At 52.1% G+C, this 21007-nt stretch overlaps 1 protein-coding gene across 4 annotated transcripts in view; it reads left to right on the top strand.

Moving 5' to 3' along the window:
• TOGARAM2 (TOG array regulator of axonemal microtubules 2) overlaps positions 1 to 12490 on the top strand; it is a 58454-nt gene extending 45964 nt beyond the window's left edge. For 3 of the 4 annotated variants that reach the window (XM_059188723.1, XM_059188722.1, XM_059188721.1), the window contains 4 exons: positions 153 to 345; positions 1181 to 1397; positions 8372 to 8458; positions 12003 to 12490. In XM_059188723.1, coding sequence (XP_059044706.1) covers positions 153 to 345; positions 1181 to 1397; positions 8372 to 8458; positions 12003 to 12259 — 754 coding nt within the window. In that variant the 3' untranslated portion in view covers positions 12260 to 12490. The remainder of the gene's footprint in view (positions 1 to 152; positions 346 to 1180; positions 1398 to 8371; positions 8459 to 12002) is intronic. The other variant, XR_009357411.1, reaches the window with a different exon arrangement.
• The last annotated feature ends 8517 nt before the right edge of the window (positions 12491 to 21007 follow it).

The following is a 21007-nucleotide window of genomic DNA, read 5'->3' as shown; positions in this document are numbered from 1 at the left end:
GTCCTCAAGCGGCAGGTGGAGAAGCTGGGGGTGGGCCAAGCTGCAGGTGACACTCTCGTCTCGGTCTCACCTGTCTGTGGGAGGAGCATGGGACAAGAGGCACAGACAGACATCCTCTGGGTCTGCCTGGGTCAGAAGTCTCTTCCCCACAGGCTCAGCTCCAACGGCCCGCGGCTGGCGGGGCTACGCTCCTCCGTGCGTGGTGGCCTCCAGGTGGCGGAGAAGCTTCGGGAGCTGACGCGGCTGCTGGAGGCCAAAGAGTACCAGTCTCGGATGGAAGGCGTGGGACGGCTTCTTGAGATCTGCAAGGCCACGCCGGAGCTCATCACCGCCAACCTGGTCCAGGTGAGCGCTGGCCCGTCTCTCTCCTGGGGGTGCAGCTTCAATATGGAATACTCAGGACACAGCAGGACATGGTGGCAGATGCCTCCAGGTGCACCTGCTATCCAGTCGCCTTGGTAACCCTTTGAGATTGTCTGGAAGCAGCCGAGGGGGCAAAGGCCCTGACTCCTGCCAGGCACCTGGGATCACCCAGAGATGTCTTGGGCCTTTCTCATCCCTTCAGCACAGCTGTGGCAAGGAGGGTGGAGGTAGAGGATGCCACGGCTGACGGCTGCTCCTGATCCAGCCAGGCGCATGACGTGCTGGGTGGTGGAGTATGTGGTTGCCAGGCGATGGGGCCAGCATGGTTGGGCAGGTGGGCTGGGAGCCTGGCCAGATGCTTGCTTCCTCTAGGATCTAGGCTGCAGATTGTTAAGCCAACACGGGCCTGAAGTCAGCAGACCAGGGCGTCCTTCCGCGTTCCCTACTAAGCTCTGTAATGCGGAGCAAATCACTTTCCCTCTTTCTGCCTCAGCTTTTGCTTTGTTTTAAGTGGTAAACTGGGGATGGGAACACCTGCCTCACCGGTTAAGATCATTCCACGAGAGTGCAGGGAACCCCTAACGAGATGTTCTAGAGGCTTCGACGCAATGAGTGCTCAGTACGTGGTGGCTCTTCCCCTCTTGCCTTCCTCCCCTTTTGAGGAGGTGAGCTCCTCATCGCTGAGAATATTCTGGCACAGGCTGGATGACCCTGTCGGGGAGGCAGGAGGAATCCCTACTGAGGGTGGCTGGTGGGGTCGTGGGCTTTCTGCCCAGTCTGGGTTCCCACGGGCTCTTGGTTTCTGTTCCCTCAATAGGTCTTTGATGCTTTCACCCCAAGGCTTCAGGATTCCAACAAGAAAGTGAACCAGTGGGCCTTGGAGTCCCTTGCCAAGATGATCCCCCTCCTCAAAGAAAGCTTACACCCCATGCTGCTCTCCATCATTGTTGCTGTTGCAGACAACCTCAACTCCAAGAACTCAGGGATTTATTCCGCCGCGGTGACCGCGTTGGACGCAATGATTGAGAATCTGGGTGAGCCTCCCGCCTCAGCCCCACTGGGAATCAGCAGAGTGCAGATGGGCACTCGGGGGCTCTCAGGCCAAATGTTTCCCTGAAGTCTTCGTAGGACAGGGGTGGGCAGCCCAGGACCTGGCTGGCAGGCTTTCCCATGTCACATCCACCCAAGTGTCCTAGATGGCAGTGTAGAGGAGACGCGTAGATGATCTCGTCTTCCCTCCTCATGGTATATGTGACAGAAATGACTTCCCCAGGGTCACCCAGTCTCGCAGTGATGGAGCCAACCGAACACTGAAGGAAAAATAAGTGCAGATTGTGGGGAAAAAGCTGGAGGTGTCGCCAGCGGTGTTTTTAGACGTAGGGATGATAGCCGTGGGGGCAGCTTCTGTGAGGACGAGGCAGGATGGCGGTGAGACAGCAGAGCAAGCCTGCTGGAGAGGACAGAGTGGACGGGCGGGTGGGCCACCTTGAATGTCTGGTGTAGGGATCGGGCTGGGATCCCATTGGCTTTTGAGCGTGGAACAGATGAGAGTTGTCTTTGAGGAAGACTGTTTGGGGCCAGGGCTGAGGGTGGGAGGAATCTGGGTGAGGAATAGGGGGTGAGGGTTGGGGGTGGAATGAAAGGGAAAAAGGAGTGAGCTGGGGGAGGGGACACGTGAGGAACGGCGAGAGCTTCTCAGATCCTATGTGCTTCACACTAACACATCTTGGTTCTCTGACCTTATTAGGTGGGATTTGGGAGCATCTACTTTTGCTCTTCATTTCTTTCTTAGCTGCTCAGAAGGTGGTACTTGGTATGTCTAGGACACAGGCCGAAGTGCAGGTGCGTGTGGGACATCGCACACGAGCAGTCGTGTCCAGACCAGAGTGACCCTGAGTCTTCACAAACTCCCCTTGCCATGATGTAATGTTCTCGCGATCTGAGGACCGCCCATGTTGGCCTTGTTGCCGTATGTCCCGAGGAGCACAGAGCCACATCCTGCCTGTAGGACCCACAGAACATCCCCGTGGTGAGGCTGTGAACCTTGCCAGGCACCCCTCCCCTCCCAGCGCCCACACCCTGCGGGAACCCAGCTCCCTGAGGCTGGATGGCAGCTGTGTCCTTGGCTGAAGCTTCCAGAAGCAGTTTCAGTTACAAATCAAAGGCCTGGTCAGGCCCTTCTCTGCCTTTCGAGTTCATAAATACTGTCAATTTCCTCTCTTCATCTCAAAGGGAATTTATGATTTGCTGAGTTTGTTGCTGTAGAACAAACAATATAAATCCAGCTTTAAATTACGGCTTGTTCTCAGTGCTGCTCTGGGTAAGTGAGATTGCTGTTGCCAATAACCAAGGCTCTTGGTAAATCATTGCAGGCCCTGGATTTATTGGGAAAACCTGCACCAAGCAAAACAGGCTTTAGCTGTTTGAAGAGGCTAAGCACCCTTGTTGGGGCGAGGCACTTTTAACCCTTCCTTCTCCGGTGTGAGGGTTCCCACTTTCTGCCACTGGGCCACCCTCCTAGAGCACGCTGAAGCTCTGGGGCTTTGGGCTGCAGAATCTGGTGTCTCACATTGGCACAGGACTTGGGCCTTCCCTACCTGGGCCCTGCTGTACCCACCTGGGCTGGTCGCCCTGGAAAGGGGGTCTGGGGCTAGTCTGCTTTTGGGATCTGTCCACACCTTGAGTTAGGCTGTGGCTTCCAGGAAGATGCCTTGATTTGTCCTTTCCTCCTGGGACAGGATCTCCTTGGAAATGGCTGACGATGCCCCCTCTGGCCCCTCAGCCAGAGGATCTGATGTGGGGAGAATGGAGGCAGGCTTGAGGGGCACTGTTTTCCTCTCTACTCCTTAGGCTGCAGTGGAATGTTGTTGGCCTCAAAGAGTTGGAGGGAGCCCAGTAAACCCCTGGCAAAAAGCGCCTGTGGGGCCCGGAGGGTAAAGCACAGGGTCTTGGCTCTTGGTCATTTGGAGCAGGTGTAGCAGTGGGCTCTTGGGGCCATGTGGCTGTGCTCTGAGCCATACCCACTCTGCCCAATGAGCCACCTGGGTTTTGGAAGTTTTTTTTTTTTTTTTTCTTAAGATCTTATTTATTTATTTGCAAGTGAGAGCATCATTGTATCACAGGGGATGGCAGAGGGAGAGGAAGAAGCAGACTCCCCACTGAGCAGGAGCCCCAGGGACCAGGGAGCTCCTAGGACCCTGGGATCATGATCCCAGCCAAAGGCAGATGCTTAGCTGACTGAGCCACCCGGGTGCCCCTGGAAGTGTTTTTAACTATGAAGTGACTTGCTGGTTTATGTATCCATGAAGAACAGAAGTGGAGGGGTTTAGATTGCCAGGAAATACTGTCACTGCCAGGGACTACCTAGGGTAGAATCAAGGTCTCTCTGGGAATGGTTCCCATCTGCCTGGAATGGTCTGAGTCTGACCTGCAGAAGGAGAAATGGATTAAGTCACTAAACTTCCCACTGTCCCAGGGGATCGGGTGGTAGAAGCAGAGACTGGGGCAGCAGTGGCAGAAGAGAAGGGGTGTAAATCTTTCTTCCCATTTCACCCAAAAGAAGCCTAGTGGCTCCAGTCTACCCTCAGCCTCCTGAGGCCCCTCCTGGAAGTGGCTTGGAGCCCTTTGAGCAGAGGGAGTTTCTCTCAAGCCTAGTGTCATCCACCTCAAGGGATTCCAGCTCCAGACTGGAGAGGAACCATGGAAAGCTGTGAAATCTTCAATGTGGAGAGTCACAAAGGAATGACTCAGCACGCTATGGTTTGTTCCCCACTCAACGCAGGCCATGGGGATCACGAGCACAGCCAGGGTAGTCCAACTTCTGGCACAAAGTCCAGATGGCACAGCCAAATCATGAATTTGGCTTTCTAGGCAACCTCTTATGGTCCCTCTTGATTCTGGATAAGATGACTAATCAGCCACCCCATCTCTTCCAGTTCCTTGGTCTTCCCGAGGTTTATGGAGCAGGTGGTGTCGTGGTCCACAGAGCAGGTGGGAATTTCTGCCCACGTCCCATTTTTGGGACAAAGTAAGGAAGGAGATATGTGGATACCTTGCTCCCTGACCTCTGCCTTTCATTACTGCCTGCCTGGGACCCTCTCCAGAAAGGGACCGGGAGCGGTATCCTTTCTACTCAGCACCAAGATCTTCTGATTTCAGGGGAGTTATTCTGGGGATCAAGGTATTTCCTGAGCAGACTGTCTGGTTCTGTCTTTGGGCCCTGTTACCAGGTTAGCTACAGAAGAAACGTCACTAATTAAAACATCAGGCTGCTGACAGCCCACACCCTCCTGGTCAGACTGAGCATCAAAAGGAGTTCTCTTAATTTAGTGCAGCCCCGCACCAGTGCTGGAGAGAGCAGATAGGCTTGGAAATGAGCAGCTTCAGATCAGCTTTTGCTAATTTGCTCTGCTGTCTCTGAATTCATTATCTTATACAAATCTTATGACCAGCATGGTATTGTTTGGGGAATTTCAACATTCATCCATGATGCCCCTCTAGTGTACCAGCTGCTTAAAAATCTCTCTTTTCTTTCTTGTCTACATGTGTACACATTTCCCTGGTTAAAGATTGGAATGTAAATATAATTTAGACGTTGCTTCTTTCATTTAACTAACCAGTTTTTCATGCTACCATGCAGACTTCCTACTTAGCTTAAAAATATAAAGTTTGCTTTCCACCACGTAAAAGTCATACTTGTTCATTATTGAGAAAATGGAACATACAAAGCACTGGGAAGGAAAAATTTGAAAGGCCCTCATTTTCAGTCTCAACTTCTGGAAGAGACCATTATTAACGTTTGGCACTTTTCATTTCGGATATTTTTTTCTGTGCCTATTTGTGTCAAGTTGTGATGATATCACACGTTTAAATTTGCATCCTGCTTAAAAAAAAAGCAGAGCGCAAGTATTTACATATGATTACACACTTGAGTCACTTTGAACAGCTCTGGCCCATGCCTAGGCCTTAGTTTGCATTTTTCTGTTTAAATAGATCGTTTTCCACTTCTCCTTCAGTGAGTGGACCTACTTTTGGAGGCTGTGTGACAGATTCAGAGTCCTGTGCTTATTACCAGGGGTCCACTTGGACCCCAGTTTCTTTGCTGTCACTATCCACGCTATCATAAGTTTTATACTTTTAAAAAGTTCTTCTCTGGCTTCCCACAAGCCTGAGAATGATGTTGCCTGGTGGCTGTAGGGCTTGGCTGCATGGGGCAGGTGGGAGGCCCTGTAGACCGCTCCACCCTTGCAGAGAGGGAAGGCAAGGCTCAGGGAAGACAGGTTGTGTGGCCTGCCAGCCATGGCTGTTTTCCCTAAGTCTCATGGCTTTGCTTGCCCTTGTGTGTGGGCAGCACCAAGGCCAGCTCTGGTTTCCTTGGGGCAAAGAAGAGGAGCCCATGAAAAAGCTGGGCTAACATAGCATGAATTTTTAAGGTTTCTGAAGTTAGATTCCAGCCCCCTTTTAAAAAAAATTTTATTTTATGTTTTTGGTGTTCCAAGATTCATTGTTTATGTGCCACTTCCAGTGCTCCATGCAGTATGTGCCTCTTAATGGTCTTTCCACCATTCAGGTTGCTGGGCCTTTGGAGAATTTGGGGGAAATAATAGTAAACAGCGGCAACAGTAACTGATACTTACATAGTAATTATACTCAGGGCACTATCCTAAGCATCATAACATGAGAGCAGCTCTATGAGGAAGATACGAGTATTAGCATCTTTTTTAGATGGGTAAACGGAGGTAGAGGTTTTGTCCAATGTCAGCACAGAGAAATATGGAAGAGCCAAGGATTCAGTCCAGGCGACCTGGACCCAGAGCCCACACCCCTCACTGTATGCTTTCCCGCAGCCCATTAAACCTGGGTGTGACCTGGAAGCAAGCCATCACTGCAGAAGCAGGCAGAGGGAGAGAGGCCAGTAACTTGGGGCGTGGAGCTCTGGGGTTTATAAACCAGCTCGGGCACGCTTAATGTCTCTGCTTTAACACTCCCTATAGTCCTGAAGCATTTATTGAGCACTTGTTGTGTGCCAGGCACATGGGAGCACGGTCTGACACAGATGTCTGCTGGATGTGCATTTTCAAGTAGTCCCCAGGTTGTCCACTTCTCTCTGGCTCTGCGAGGCCACATCAGCTACCAGGAGGCGGGAGATCCAGCTGTGTCCAGAAAATGTCCTGGACTGAGTGTTGTTGGGGAAAGCAAGGAGGCAGAAGTCCTTGTCCTTAGGGGTGAGCTTGTGGCTAATGATGGGCGTGGGACAAATAGAAGCACCTAGAAAAAATAATGCAGGTGATGTTGATGTAAAAACCTATTCTTACATATTTACAGATTTTCCAAGACACCCTGAGACTGCTTCCTGCTGACTGCAATATTCTAGAGTCTGGCCTCCCTTTTCTTTCCCAGAACAAATTATTTTAAAGTCTGCTGCCTAACTTATGGATGATGCTTTTTTTTTTTCTTTTCTTTTCTTTTTTTTTTTTTTTTGAGAGAGAGAGAGAGAGAGAGTAAGCAGGCAGAGGGGCAGAGGGAGAGGAAGAAACAGACTCACTGGTGAGCAGGGAGCCCGATGCAGGGCTCAATCCCAGGACCTTGAGATCATGACCTGAGCTGAAGGCAGACACTTAACTGACTGAGCCACCCCGTGGCTCCCTGTGGATGGCCCTTTTGCAAGCAGCAGGGATGTATCTGGTGCCCACGGGGACATTTTTCTCCTCTGTGCCCCTTACAGCTCTCAGGAGGAGAACACGGGAAGCAGGGATGAGCTCTTAGCTAGAATTGTTGCCTGGCAGGAAAAGGGAAGCTTAATTGCATATCCAGGGGGGTGCTGAGATATTCGAGGAATCTGGAGAAGGGGGAATTTGCCTGGAAAGGCTTCCTCAGGTGGGTCTCTAATCTCTGTATCCTGCTGAGAGACACCTGGCCTTGAGTGGGTCAGCCCCTGGGGCCCTAGGACACACTTTCCGGGGGGGCACCTGTGGTAACGCCCCCACAGACCTCCATGACAGGTGTGGGCAGGCCCCACGGCCACATCCCTGAAAAGTGGTTTTATTACTTGAACTCGCTCCCACAGAGTTGTGCGGGGACGGCTGTGGCAGCGTCAGGAGCTGGGTGTGTATCCTCTAGGTGATCCTGCCTTCGCCGGGTAGAGGGTTGCTTTCCTCACCTTGTATGTCTCTGTGAGGAACGCGGGATTTCAAGTGCAATCGTTTGAGAAACCAGGAGACGTCAGCCAGAACGGGGAAGAAGGGGTCGTTCCTAAGTTCAGCACCTGTGGGATCCTGCTGGGGTTGGCTTTAGAAATACAATCCAAGAATGTCAGGGGCTTCATCATCCCCCAAACTTTCCCCACCCTAGTTGCCTGTGGTTTCACCATTGGTGGTTCATTCTAGTAAGCACTTCTTCAACATCCGAATGGGGACCTCCCCAGGCCTTAGGCTGGGCAGCTGGCTCCTGGGACTGGGTGTGTCTGAGTGCCTGCTGGGGGTCGGGGTGTGGTGACAATTAAAAAAAAAAGGGGGGGGTAAAAATTCATCTTTCCCCCAACCCTCCTGAAGTGTGAGGTTGAGGCATGTGGAGGGTAAACTTTCCTGTCCTACAAGGATGCGGTCTGGACCCAAGTCTCACGCAGGGAGGTTACGTATAAGCTATTGAGAGCTAACACGTGCCCAATGCGAACGTCCTCCTCCTACCCAAACGGAGCCTGCCAGAAGCTTCTGCTGCTGGAAGGGTGACCAGCCATCCTGGTTTGCCCAAGACTGTGGGCAAGCCCTGTTTTGCCCCCAAACTCAGCAATTTTGAGGAAGGACAGAAAGCAGGAACCAGACCTGTGGGAGTAAGTGAAACCCGTTTGGGAGCCAGTGCAACTGTCCCGGGCCACTCACGGGTCCCCAGACGCCCCACTGTGACCCAGAGGATTTAACGCAGCTCCATGACGGGCCTTCTTCCCTGTGTGGGTAGGGACCGTCGCTCGGGCCACAGCCTCATGGCCGCTGACACCCTCCTTCTCTTCCAGACAACCTCTGCCTCCTACAAACGTTTGCTGGGCGGGTGCGCTTCCTGAGTGGCCGCGCGGTTCTTGATGTCACAGAGCGTCTGTCCGGTGAGTGTCCCCAAAGCCCCTCGCCCCAGCCTTCTAGTCAGCCTCCTGGCACGGAGCTGAACCACCCAGTCTCTTAGATGCTCCAAATAATCCAATAATCCTCACAGGCCTTTTAAAAATTTTCTCTGAGCTGCTTTTTAAAAAATAATTCCCACATTACCAGAAGATAATCTTTGGTTTGGACCAAAATGGGGCCGGTTGGTACATATACAAAACAGTTTTTAAGAAACAAGGATGCACTTCTTTGCAAACAGGACTTCGGCTAGCCCATAGAGTACCTTTGTGTGAATCAGAAAAAACCTCAGCTCCTCTGGGTGGACCGTGGCTTACTGGTGCGGGGCTTGGTCAGCGGCAGCCCCACGGTGAGCACGAGCGCTGCCCTTTCTTGGGCGTGCACAGCCCGCAAAGCAGGGCACAGCCTGGACGTCAGCCCTACCCGGCCCCTTCGCCAGGTGCCCGGAACCGTGTGGTGCAGGGCTGGGGCTCTGGCCCGAGTCTTCTCTGCTTTGTTCAGGCTTTGGCTGAGGAAAGCTTGAGCTGATGTCTGCTCCGAGTTTGCAGTCTGGAGTGATTTCATGCCAGGACTGAAACCTCCTGTGGCCCTTGAGGGGGTGGGAAGCGATGGACACAGGCTTTGCGGCGGACAGACCCATTTGCCGCCCATGAACTCTGGTCTTGGGCAGGTTACTTAACCCGGCTTTCTTGTCTTTCCTGCCTCCCATGCTTAGGAAGGTCCCATCCAGGAAGGAGGCAGAAGGACTCTGTTCTCTAGACTTCTGAGTGCCCCTCCCCCAACAGGCAGACAGGTGGTGTCACCCCCACACATAAATCCTTGCATGCGTCGTCTGCAGGCTCATGTCCAGGCTCCTTGGAGTGGCCCATGAGACCTGTGGCTGCCTGGCTTTCCAGGCTCTGCCCCTTTCCCCCCTGCCTCAATTGTAGGCACTGGGTCATTTCATCCTCACAACAACATCATAAGGAGGGTGTGGGTTCTCTGATTATCCCCTTAAAAAAAGATTTTATTTATTGAGAGAGAGAGAAAGAGCGAGAAGAGCATGAGCAGCGGGGAGGGGCAGAGGCCTCGTAACTGAGACCCCGGGGCACCAGACAAGGAACCCTTTACTGTTGCTCAAAATCCACACTCTCTGGGTGAAACCTTTACCTGCCCTTGTACAGGTTGTGTGTGGGCCTCAAAGGTGGATGGGTACCTCACTTTAGATTATCCATGTAAATGTAAGAATTTTCCACCTGTTTCCAAGAGACCTAAAAAGCCAGAGTTTCTCTGTAGCTCTCCCGGTGAGTCGGTGTCAGCCAGGAGTCGAGAAGAGCCTTTCCATTGACACAAGGTGTGCACTAATAATAGCGCAGCTTAACGGGAGTAAATCTTTTGCTAATTACCTCAGCTGCCTTGAAAGCGCCAATTTAATGGGGTTTTCCTACTCATGAGGACTCCCAGAAGGGCCATCATCTGCCTCTGCTAATTTGAGAAGCCCACCGCTGTCAGCCAGGTGACCTCGGCTGCTGGACCCGGGGAACCTCAGGCCTTACTGCGTGAGGTCGCCTGGCTGGGGGAGGGGGGCGTTCAGGTGGGAGGGCAGCATGCCGGGCACCGGGCGGTGAGGTGGGGCGGGTTGGGGCAGGTGAACCCCTCACCCTTTGGTGGGCACAGGGGAGCCCCGCCTGGGCCTGGTTCTAGGGATAGTTCTCCCCTTGGTTCGCAGCTGAGATCCCATGGAAGTTTAGGAAGGCTTTGAGGGATAGCTGTTCACTGAAGGCGGCTTATCAGGATTGCTGGTTTTCTTTTGTTCCCTCTGGCCGGCACCGCCTCCCCCCGCCCCCCACATCCCTGGCTCCTCCTCACCTCCTACCCCAGCCCTTGGGGCGTCCTGCTGGCTTTCCCGCTCCCTAGCCCTCCTCCAGCTTCCACTTTCCCGTTTCCCGCAGCTCCCAGCTCTGCCCCTTGCTATGAAGGGGCTCAGCAGCCATCATGGCTGGGCTGACTCCCGGGTGCCAACCTGTCTTCCCCGGGAACAAGGGCCACCTTTACTTCTGAGGGATTGGTGACATGGGGGAGCCCCCGAGAGGCCCCACGGTGTGGGGTGCAGGAACCCTGAGGGTGTGGCTTGAAAGCCAGTGTGCGCGCTCGGCTGGCAAGGACACTGCTCCAGTGCAGGTTTCGCTGAAGGCTGCGGATCTTCTCCGGCCCCTTGTGGTCCCAGCCTGGGCCAGGAGTTCGAGGGGCCCTGGGGAAGCATCCTGGGGGTGTTGGAGAATGTTATGCTGGTGAAGGAAGGACACATTGGAGGTTTTGCTAAAAGTAAAACTCCACACCACCATCTGACACGTGGAACCCCTGGAGGCTTGGGGGCAGCAAGGGGGCCAGAGCGTGAGCCTTCGAATCGAGGCAGGCTTAGCCTCAGCCCTTGTTAGCTGTGTTGTATGGGACAAGCTCCTTGACTCCTGAGCACTGGCTGCCCCTCTGCAAGATGGACTGGTATCCTGCCTGTCGAGGCGCTGTGAGGACAGTGGAGTCACGCTGCAAAGCTCTGAGCCCCAGCCTTGGGACTCTGGCAGTGTTAGCTTCCTGGGTATGTCTCTCAGCCCAGGGAACCTTCCAGTCTCTTTACCTCATCAACAAGTAAAGGTCGTTTGCTCTCACCAGCACTTCTTTGGCAGGAGGATAGACAGATGGCACTCAGCGTCCAGAGCGAGCATTGTTGGCATGGCTGAAGGCTGGAGTGGCCCTGGGAAACGACTTGGGGTCATTCTTTGACTTTGACCCCAGCATTTACTCTGCGATGGAAGGCTTGCTTGCTGGGGTAGCCTGCGTGTGGGTTTTCTGGGGGTTAAAGAAGGTAGAGGGCCTGGGAGAACCGGAGGTGGGGGGTTCATCACTGAATCGAGGGTCTGTGCAGAGCTTGGTGGTTGACGAAGCACACTCATGCTTCCCGCATTGCTGCTGGTCTCCTTGTGGGGCTTGGCATCCAGACCCTGGGGAGGCCACACTGCTCTTGTCTCCTGCTGGCTGCTTTATTTTTCAGAATGCTTCGTATGAGAGAATGTTGACTTTTCTCCCTGGTTCGGGTTTTCTCTGTTCGTATGAACTCATGTAGGTGGGAACGTGGGTTAAGGGAATGCTAGATTGCAGTCCAGTCCAAGTGTGTCCGCCTCTGTCCTCTCCCTTCGGCTGCAGGGACCAATGACGGCTGTCATGGGCCCTGAGCACTTTGGCCTTTGCATACTTGTTCCTCTGTTAAAAAACAAAAACAAGTTAAAAATTGTATTTTATAACTGTTTGGTATAAACATGAATATCAACAAGGTTGGATATCTTCCTAATTTTTTCTTTTGATTTTAAAAGAAATACAACCATTTTCATGGGCCCCAAAATGTGTCCCGAGCCCTTGCTGGTGTGTCTAATGGACCAGTTGGCTCTTCTGGGCTGCCTGACCTTTTTGGGGATAGAGTTGTTGTCCCAAGAGAGGGCAGCAGGAGAGGGAGAGAGTGCCTGCCTCAAATAAGTCTACCCGTTTTCTGTCCAACAGTGCTAGTGGCCTCCGTGTACCCCCTGAAGCCCCAGGCTGTGGAGCGCCATGTCCTTCCAGTCCTCTGGTGTTTCCTGAGCAACATGACCAGGAACAGTGTCCTCCCCGGGCACGGTGGGAACGTCCGCACGGTAGCGCACCGGCTGTCCCGGAGCCTCCAGGAGCAGATGGGCTGCCGGCTGCAGGACCTGGCCGCTGGCCAGCCACAGCCAGTCCTCGAAACGCTCCAGGGACTCTTAGACACAGCATCCCTGTGAGGCAGCCCCAACCAACGTCACCGACAGAGGGATGGCATCGGAGAGCACGACAACGGGCAGCTCACGCCCCTTTCAGCTGGGTTAAAGACAGATCTGAAAGGGGGCAGTTGTTATTTTTTTACCTTATTTTATTTTTATGATAGTATCATCTCCCGGTCTACTTTCTCTTAGAGTTCCAGATGTACATAGTATATTTTGAAGTAGAAATAAAGAAAGTACTTATTTTTCTAAGGTTTTATTATCTTGCACTTTTTTAACCTCAGAGAATATTTTAGTAACTAGGTTTGTCACAAAGGAAAGGAGACAACAGCAGAACCAGTGGTGGGTGGCATGGGAAGGTGAGTTAGGGATGAAGAGTGTAGCACTGACCTGAGGTTGCAGACCGTGTGTGGGGACGGCCCCCATCCAAAGAGGCTGGGCCAGCCCCCTACCACCCGGAGACCGTAAATTGGCCGTTCAAATCCAGTCTAGTTGTTAATGAGGCTGATTCAAGGTGAGCAGAACAACCCTCTCCAGGGTCATCCTTCTTCTGCCTTAACAAAACCTTCCCAGGGAGAGTTTGACAATTGCATTACTGAAAGCCTTCTCTGGAAGCCAGCATTCTGGTCATTTCCGCAGAGGACTAGATGAAGCTTTACTCTTGAAATCCCAGATGTGAAAGCACTTGCTGGAACGGGAAGCTACAGGACCTGCAGAGGTCACATGGGAGCTCTGGGATTGCACAGGGGCCCCCTCCCCTTGGGCTGGATCACAAAGCTGGAGGTGTGTGCTGGACTCAGGATGTGCCAGAACACGAGCAAACCGAGGGAAGGTGTTGTGCATGGATGCGGCAGCCAGAGAAATGGAGTCCTACAGGGAGACAGGGATGGCTTGGACTGTCGCTCTAGACACAGTAGGGTTGGCTTTGCCTTGCCTGGGGCCAGTGGTTGGTTAACCATGGTGTGACCAGGCAGAATTAGAGCTCCACTGATGACTTCAAACACAAGGGTAAGGTAAAGGTCAAAGGGGCCGAGGCCAGGTGCTAGCCAAGGAACACAGCCAGATCCGTAACAACACTCTGGGGCAGATCCACATAGCTGAGGCCATGAGACCCCAGCTCCCTGCCAGCAAGTTCTCTGGCAGACGCCACCAGTGGACCCCCTCCACTGTCCCCCCGCAGTATATCACTTCCACAGCACTGGTGTGACCCTCTCCCGAGGAGGATGACCCAGAGACGCCGAGGAGCTCCAAATCAACTCCCATATTTCCAAGTTCATGGGTACCCCTGGTTGAGAAAGCCACTTTTTCTTTCTTCCTTTCTTTCTTTTTCTTTTTTTGGTAAGATTTTATTTATTTATTTGACAGAGAGAGAGATCACAAGTAGGCAGAGAGAGAGGGGGAAGCAGACTCCTCGCTGAGCAGAGCGCCTGATGTGGGGCTCGATCCCAGGACCCTGAGATCATGACCTGAGCTGAAGGCAGAGGCTTAACCCACTGAGCCATCCAGGGGCCCCGAGAAAGCCACTTTTTCATTTTGCCTGTGTTGCCAGGTGCAGCCAGGCCGGGCCCCCCATCCTCCCAATGCCCTGGGGTGAGCTGGGGTATAGCACCATCATCCTGGGAGTTGTGCTTTTAATATGTGGCTGAAGTGTGACTTTGAGTAATTCTAGCCGCAGCAGGAGCCACTTCTCTCTAATTGTGACCCCAGCAGGGGCTTCCCAGCTGATTCTGACTGAACCAGGTAAAAGACCTGCTAGACAGGGGATCATCAACGATGCCCAAGAGGCTGATTTTTAAACGTTTATAAAGTTTTACACAATTTAATTAATTGTGTTTGCTTGGAGTCTGGGCAGACTTTTTGGGTTGGGTGGGGAGACGGACATTTTCTGCTTGTCAAGATCCTAGAACCTGTAGGAACCCAAGGGCACAGAGTCTGGCAGGGTTGTTTTTTTTGTTTGTTTGTTTGTTTTTTTAAGATTTTATTTATTTATTTGACAGACAGAGATCACAAGTAGGCAGAGAAGCAGGCAGAGAGAGAGAGAGAGGAGGAAGCAGGCTCCCCGCTGAGCAGAGAGCCCGATGCGGGGCTCGTTCCCAGGACCCTGCGACCATGACCTGAGCCAAAGGCAGAGGCTTTAACCCACTGAGCCACCCAGGTGCCCCCAGGCAGGGGTTTTGAAGGCAGAGACAAAGCTCAAAGTCATCGTCCTGTCTTCCAAGTGCACCTTCAAAATGGAAGCTTCCCAGACCCACCCTCCTGGGTGGAGGTGTTTAATACAGCTAAAACAGCTGAAAAGCAAATAACTCTGCAAGGTTCTGTTTTCCTTCACTGTTTTAAGTTTAAATCTAGTCTCTGGGCAGCTGGGCTCTGCGGGCAACGCCTCTGGCCCAACCCCACTGGGGAGGGGCTGGGTGGTTCTTGTTCTGGGGCGGGGGTGTGGGGAACCTCAGGAAATTTCAGTCTCAAAAGGTTTCTCACATCATTACTTTAATTTTTTTTTTTTTAAAGATTTATTTATTTGAGAGAGAGAGAGAATCTCAAGCAGACTCCTGCTGAGCGTGGGGCACGACAGGGGGCTCGATCTTATGCCCCTGGGATTGTGACCTGAAGTGAAATCAAGAGTTGGACAGCTTACTGATTGAGCCACCCAGGCGCCCCCCACATATCACTTCTAAAGCAAAGGGAAAACAACATATTAGCCTGGGCCCGTGAGAAGGAGGCCTCACGGATGGCCAGTGGTGACCAATGAAGATGGAGTGTGGGGGATGGGGAGTAGGTCTGAGCCAAGCGCCCGTCCTTTGCTCGGCTGTGTGCGCAGGCGGGAGCTCTGCCTCCGGAAGATGCTGTCGGGGCTGGGCATACAGCTTCTAGCTATGGAAGGGCTCCCTTCTCCCTCCAGTGGAAGGATGAAGGACTCAATTTGTCTGAGAATACTTAAGTGCTTCAGTTTCTGGGCCTTGAGGAGAAGCTGCCCCCAGGTCAAGCTTCCCGTTTTGTTTTCTCTTCCCTCCTTCATGTTTCTCCACTCACTCTGCCTCAGCATCTTCTGGGGAGATGGAAATAAATCCTGATATCAGGGGCTTACCCCCAGGGATTTTGATTCCATTGGTATAGGGCAGGGCCCAGGGCGCTGTCTTTTCTTTCTATTCTCCTGCGTCAGCTTTATTGCCACATAACTGACATAGAACCTCGTGTGAGTTGAAGATGTACAATGTGTTGATTTGATCCATGTCTGTCTTGCAAAGCAATCACCTGCATAGCATTAGCGAACTCCCCCGTCCCATCACATAACTAGCGCTTCTTTTTGTGTTGCGTTTTATTCTCATAGCAACATTCGAGTAGATAATATAAATTTATTAGCTGTAATTGCGAGGCCATACATTAGGTCCCCAGAATTTGTGGATCTTCTCATTGGAAGCTGGTACACTTTGATTATGTCCCCGTTTCCCCCTACTGGGCAGCTGGCTTGGGGAAGCAGTGCCCTACCCCCGTGCTCCCAGCTGGGCTCCTGCAGTCCCGTGGGGTTGCTTACCAGGTGGAGGTTTCTGCGGCTGGGTCCAGGAGGGATTCCAGTTTGGTCCTTATCCTTCCAGGGGCTTCTGTGGAGGGGGGCGGTGTTTTGTCTTCTCCGTATCCCGTCACCTGGTGTCTCTGTGAAGAAGGCTATAACATTTGAAGGTTTTGTTTCGTTTTAATCACGGCTTTATAATTACCTCTCTGTGGGTTGACAGCTGCTATCAGCGTCACCTTGGGTTCTCCTTGAGAATCTTTACATGGAGAAAGAGACCCAGCACCTCTGCGGCTGGTGTCAGCAGTCATTAACTAAACAATAGCTTTAAAAAGTCATCAGGTTTTATAAACACAGCCGATCCTGTCCCCTTCCAAAGGAGAGGGGGAGAAAAAAAAGCTAGATAAATAATTTTCACGAAGGCAATTTGTTTCCCAGGGTCTATATTTCCCTTCTGTCTCATCTGATGTTTTTTAGTACTTTGGGGCACTGGCCATAAATTGGGAGAGAGCGGTCTGCTCAGGTGCCATCTCTTCCAGCCCCGGGGCGGGGGGGTGAGGGTTCCCTTGAAAGCCCACTTTGGGGGTTCACAGCAACAAGGAACAAAGACTTTTGGGGGAGGGGGAAGTCTTATCATTTTTCTTCCTTCCTGCCAGGGGCAGTTTTATATGTGTGTGCAGGGGACGGACGAGGAGTGGTTGAGGTGCGTAAAGGTGATTATAGTAAATAATTCTCTTGGAAATATTGTTCTGAATTTCCATGCAAACTAGTTTCAGAGGAATGGCTAAACTTACAGCTGGCCTTTGGCTGGATCTGAAAAACAATTTCCTATTTGTAAATGTTGGAGAAAGCTGAGCGTTTCTTCCATGGAAGGTTGTGGTATCTTTTGGAGTAACCTCACTCCTGCTGGCAGTTGGTTTCAGAACCAAGGCTGGGCAGGAGCTGGGGAGCCCCACTAGCCAGCCAAATGTCTTTGACATCCCTCAGCCTTCTTTTTTTCATTTGTCAAAGGTGTTGAAAAAAAAAAAAAAAAGACTTGCTTTTCATCTCATGGGATTTAAAAAAAAAATCTAATATAGATAGTATAGATAAATGCATTTTGAAAATGTAGAGTGTTACACACAAAGAAAAGGCATAATTATTATTAACTCTAGCCTCAGCCCAGTAAGACTTTCTGTTCAGACGGCAGTGAAGTCAATCCCGGCATCTGACTGACAGATCACCCACGACTCAGCATGCAAATAAGTGGGAAATTCTGAAGCTTAATTTTTCCCCCTCCATTTGGAATATTTGACATTTGTAGTCGTGATGGCAAGCAAGATGTTTTAAAGTCTTTTCACTTCGAAAGACATGGAATCCTGCAGAGAAGGAAGTCAATTCTAGGTGAGTTTGACAGCTGTTTTTAACTTTCTCCAAGAATCAAAGCCCAGATTTGGAATGAGGGGGAAACCGCACTTTCTCTTCTTGCTCAGAATCTCGACATGCAGAGATGGTGGAGATGAACTTTACAAACAGAGGTAGTGAGGGCTCGTCAGCTCAGTTCTTCCAGAGGGCTCAAAAAAGATGGTTTGGTAGAAGTGAGTCTGCCTGTGTCTTGGAGATGGTAGGGTATGGAGGCTGGCGTGCCCATCACAGCTTTCTGGATCAAAGAATGGGCCCCCAGGAGCTGGATTGCAGGGCTATGGAATGGGGCTGTGGGGCATCAGGCTTCTGGCTCCCAGTTCCAACCATTAGGAGCGGGAGAGACTCTGGCTCCCTAGGGTGACCGACACACGCACCGCGCCCTCCTCCTGTCTCCTCCTTCTCCCTTCATCTTCTTCCTCCAATGCAGGCCCACCCGGCTTGTCCTGTCCAGGCACTGCCTGACTCCGGCTGGGGCTGCCATTCCAGCCAAAACAGGTTGTTGACTTGTGTGTGGGACTTCGGGGCTGTCTGGAATGACGGCATTCAGGATCCAAGCTGCTACCCGGGTGGAACTCTGTAGTCACAGGGCCCATAGGCTATCGGTCAAGTTACTTTCTGAAGTCCATGAGGCTTCAGTAATCAAGCCAGCAGTGTCCAAGGTCCTCCATAAAATTGAATTAGAGTGCAGAGTGAATGAACCGTTTGCTCCTCTGCATGTGCAACGAATCTTTAATTACATTTCATAAAAATGTCGGGATGGATTGATGGAAGTTTATTGAAACTTCAGGTAGGCCCAGGGAGTGAACCACGGCGCAGCATAACGTGTTCTGTTAATGGAGGCCCAGAACATATTTACCTTATGGTGGTTGAACAGCTTATCTGATGTGAGGCTACTTAAAAATATATTACCTTTGCAAGGCTTTCCTTGGGAAGATGTGGTGGGTGTGGGCAGCCTGTAAGCCATCAACCGAATGAATGATCGATAGACAAACAGGTTGACACTTCGAATTCACTGCACCAGCTCCCCTGATATGTGCAAAACACTGGTTTATTTCAGAAAAAAGAATATTTCTCAAACCCCTTTCATTCATGTTGTGGGGTGGACGAGACAAGTCTTGTCAAACGTAAGCTTTGCACAGTGCTGGAAAAGTCTCTTTGGTCATCTGCCCTGACTTATCTACTGACATGGATTATTTCAGGTTCTGAACTGGGTATACGATGTAAGGAAAGAACTAGGTGCTGCTTAGGGTGAACTGCCACACAGACCCAGGCTGTGGACAGAAGCTGTACGTCATCTTGAAGATTGTATTTATACTTGCAAAAAGCTAACACTGTTCCACCAGAATATTATATCTGCTTTTTTCCCCCATGAGTCCTTTTGATGGAACTGGAAAATTATGTTTTTCCCTTGGGGCAGAGCTGTATGCTGCGTTCCTAATGGGTTAGCAGAAGAGGGGAAGCACTTCCCTCTTCTCGGCTCTGGGGGTCTCCATGGGTGTTGACGGTGGCCGGGCACCCCTGGAAGAGAGTTGGCCCAAACAGGAATATGGGTATAATATGCACGTCTTAAACTGATCTTTTCTGTGGTGGGCTCTCTTGGGCCTTTATACCCAACATTCCTTCTTGGTTTCCAGCTTTGGGAAGGAAATGTGCAGACTCATGAGTCTTTAATGGGTTGGGTCCGTTGGTGACATTATTTGAAAAAGACAAGACGAAAGGGAAACCCTGCTCTTCCTACTCCTTCGAGCATAGGAAGTGGGTTGGGCTGAGCAAGGACAAGGTTCTTGGGTGGAGGGAAGGTGGGTTGGGTGAGAGTGACCCATCTGAGAAGTTGTGGGATTGGGCTTGTCCCTCGTGAACACCAGCAGTGTGCTTTCCAAGGCAGAGACACGGGTTTGAGTAAAGGCCTGGTCTTAAGGAGGGGGAAACTGAGTCAAAGCCACACAAGTTGCCTGCTGTGGTACATTTAATTTCTTTTGCACAGTGTGTAATTCACCTGTAGTTTGACCTAAGTCTGGTGGTTGGGATGGTAGCCAGAAAGCATCTGTGACCCATCTGGTCTGATGCTAGCTGGGCCCTGCTTCACCTTTGACCTTTAGTGCCTCCCAGCACCTTGGCCTTGGAGACCCCTCTGCTTTACCCCAGGGGAAGCTGACTTGAGGTTCTTAAAGCAGCTGGGTCCTTGGCCAACATGATAGTCTCTATCAGTTCATTGTCCTTGATGCTCGGGCCTGGAGACCTCTCACTGCATCATGTATAGGGATATACAGCAGGAGCCCAGCACTGCCCTGGTCTTAGTAGGTGCTCAGTAAATGTGGAGAGATGAGGAGGAGTCCTGACCCGTTCCAGGACTGACGCAGGGACCCTGGAAACCCTGTGTTCCTCTGCCATGGGGAGAACGGTGGGTATCAGCCACTGTCAGCAGCCTAGCTCGGGGGAGAGGGCGACCTCTGCTCTCAGAGAGCCTCCTGCCAGGCGCCCTCAGGGAAGCTCATTCCAAACTCTTCCAGGGCATTCTCTCTGATGCTGACTCCTTCCGGGAGGGAATAGGCTGCCTGGCGCCCAGCCACTCACACCTACTTTTGTGGCTGCCGCTGGGTGCACTCGGCCCCCACCTACAGACTCAAACCAGCCCCAGCCCTCTAAGAGGGGGCGCTTTTACAGGGAGCTCGGCCTTGCTTCCGCCTCCTACGGATCTGGCTCCCACTTCCTATTCTGGTTCCCAGAACTCAACTTTTTATTGCTCCTGTGGTTACACCCCCACGCTGTCTCACCATTTCATGAATGGTGCCCCCGGCCAGCCCCTGCTTTGTTTCTCTGTTTCTGCTGTGTTTCTTCAGACCTCGGGAAGTCTGCCCCTAAGCCCTAGCCCGACAGGGTCTGCTTCTCCCTGAAGCCGATTATCTGTGAGCTGCCTCCCTCTCTGCCTGCTGGCTTCTCCTCTGCTCGGCTCAGTGCCCAGCCCACCCGGGGCCCACCGCAGCTGGCCTGCCCAGGTGGGCAGACTGTGTCCTAAACCTGGCTGTTCTCACACACTTACCTCAGCCATGCCCTGCCTGCCCCGGGAGCTGGACTTCCTCCCATTTCCTGTGGCCACCCACTCACCCCTGCGTGTGGCTCGGCCCGGGAACCCACCCTGCTGCCGCGGAACTCCGCTGGGACACTAGGCAGCCGTGTGGGTGGGGACAGACACCTCCCAACAGAGTGGGGGCGGTGCGGCGCCTCCGGCAGTTTAATCATCTGTTCCTTGGGTGCCTTGGAAGAGATCATCCTTGTCACCCCTACTTTAATAACTGGAAAAGTCACAGTGAATCCATTTACAGATGGTATCTTCCCCAGGACCCAGAGGACATCTTGAGCCAGGATCTATTTCAACAAGAAAGGATTTGAAGTCTATAATTTTCCCAAACTTAAAAAAAAAAAAATCAGCTTTGCTGCAGATCTGGGGGTTGGTCCCTTAGCTATACCCGTGGCTGAGAATTCTTGAGCCGGTATTGAATCACCCAATTACTGCAAATTCGTTTCTAAAAAGAAAGCCCTCCACAGCCGCCCATGGAAACATTCCAAGATCTGCAGCCAATATCTAGAGCATTGGCAGAAGCGGGGTTTGGGCAGGAGCAGGAGTTCTTCACCTCCCTTTCAACCTCGGCAGAAGTTGTGCAGATGACTGGGGAATGAAGCTGGCGGAGAAGCCGCCCGGGGAGACCGGCGTGCGCACGAGGGTTTGTATGCGTGCACGTGTGCATGTCCGCGAGCTCCAGCCCCCGCGGGACGTGCAGGGCAGGCTGTGTATTTGCAAGGCTGGGTCGTACCCAGCCCGTCGGAGAGGCGTGGGGATGTGTGGGGCAGAGCACCCG

The sequence above is a fragment of the Mustela lutreola genome, chromosome 9 (genome assembly GCF_030435805.1).
Source record: "Mustela lutreola isolate mMusLut2 chromosome 9, mMusLut2.pri, whole genome shotgun sequence".
In the NCBI taxonomy this organism is placed as follows: domain Eukaryota; kingdom Metazoa; phylum Chordata; class Mammalia; order Carnivora; family Mustelidae; genus Mustela; species Mustela lutreola.
Note: the sequence above shows the minus strand (reverse complement) of the source record. Positions and strands in the feature narration are given on the sequence as shown.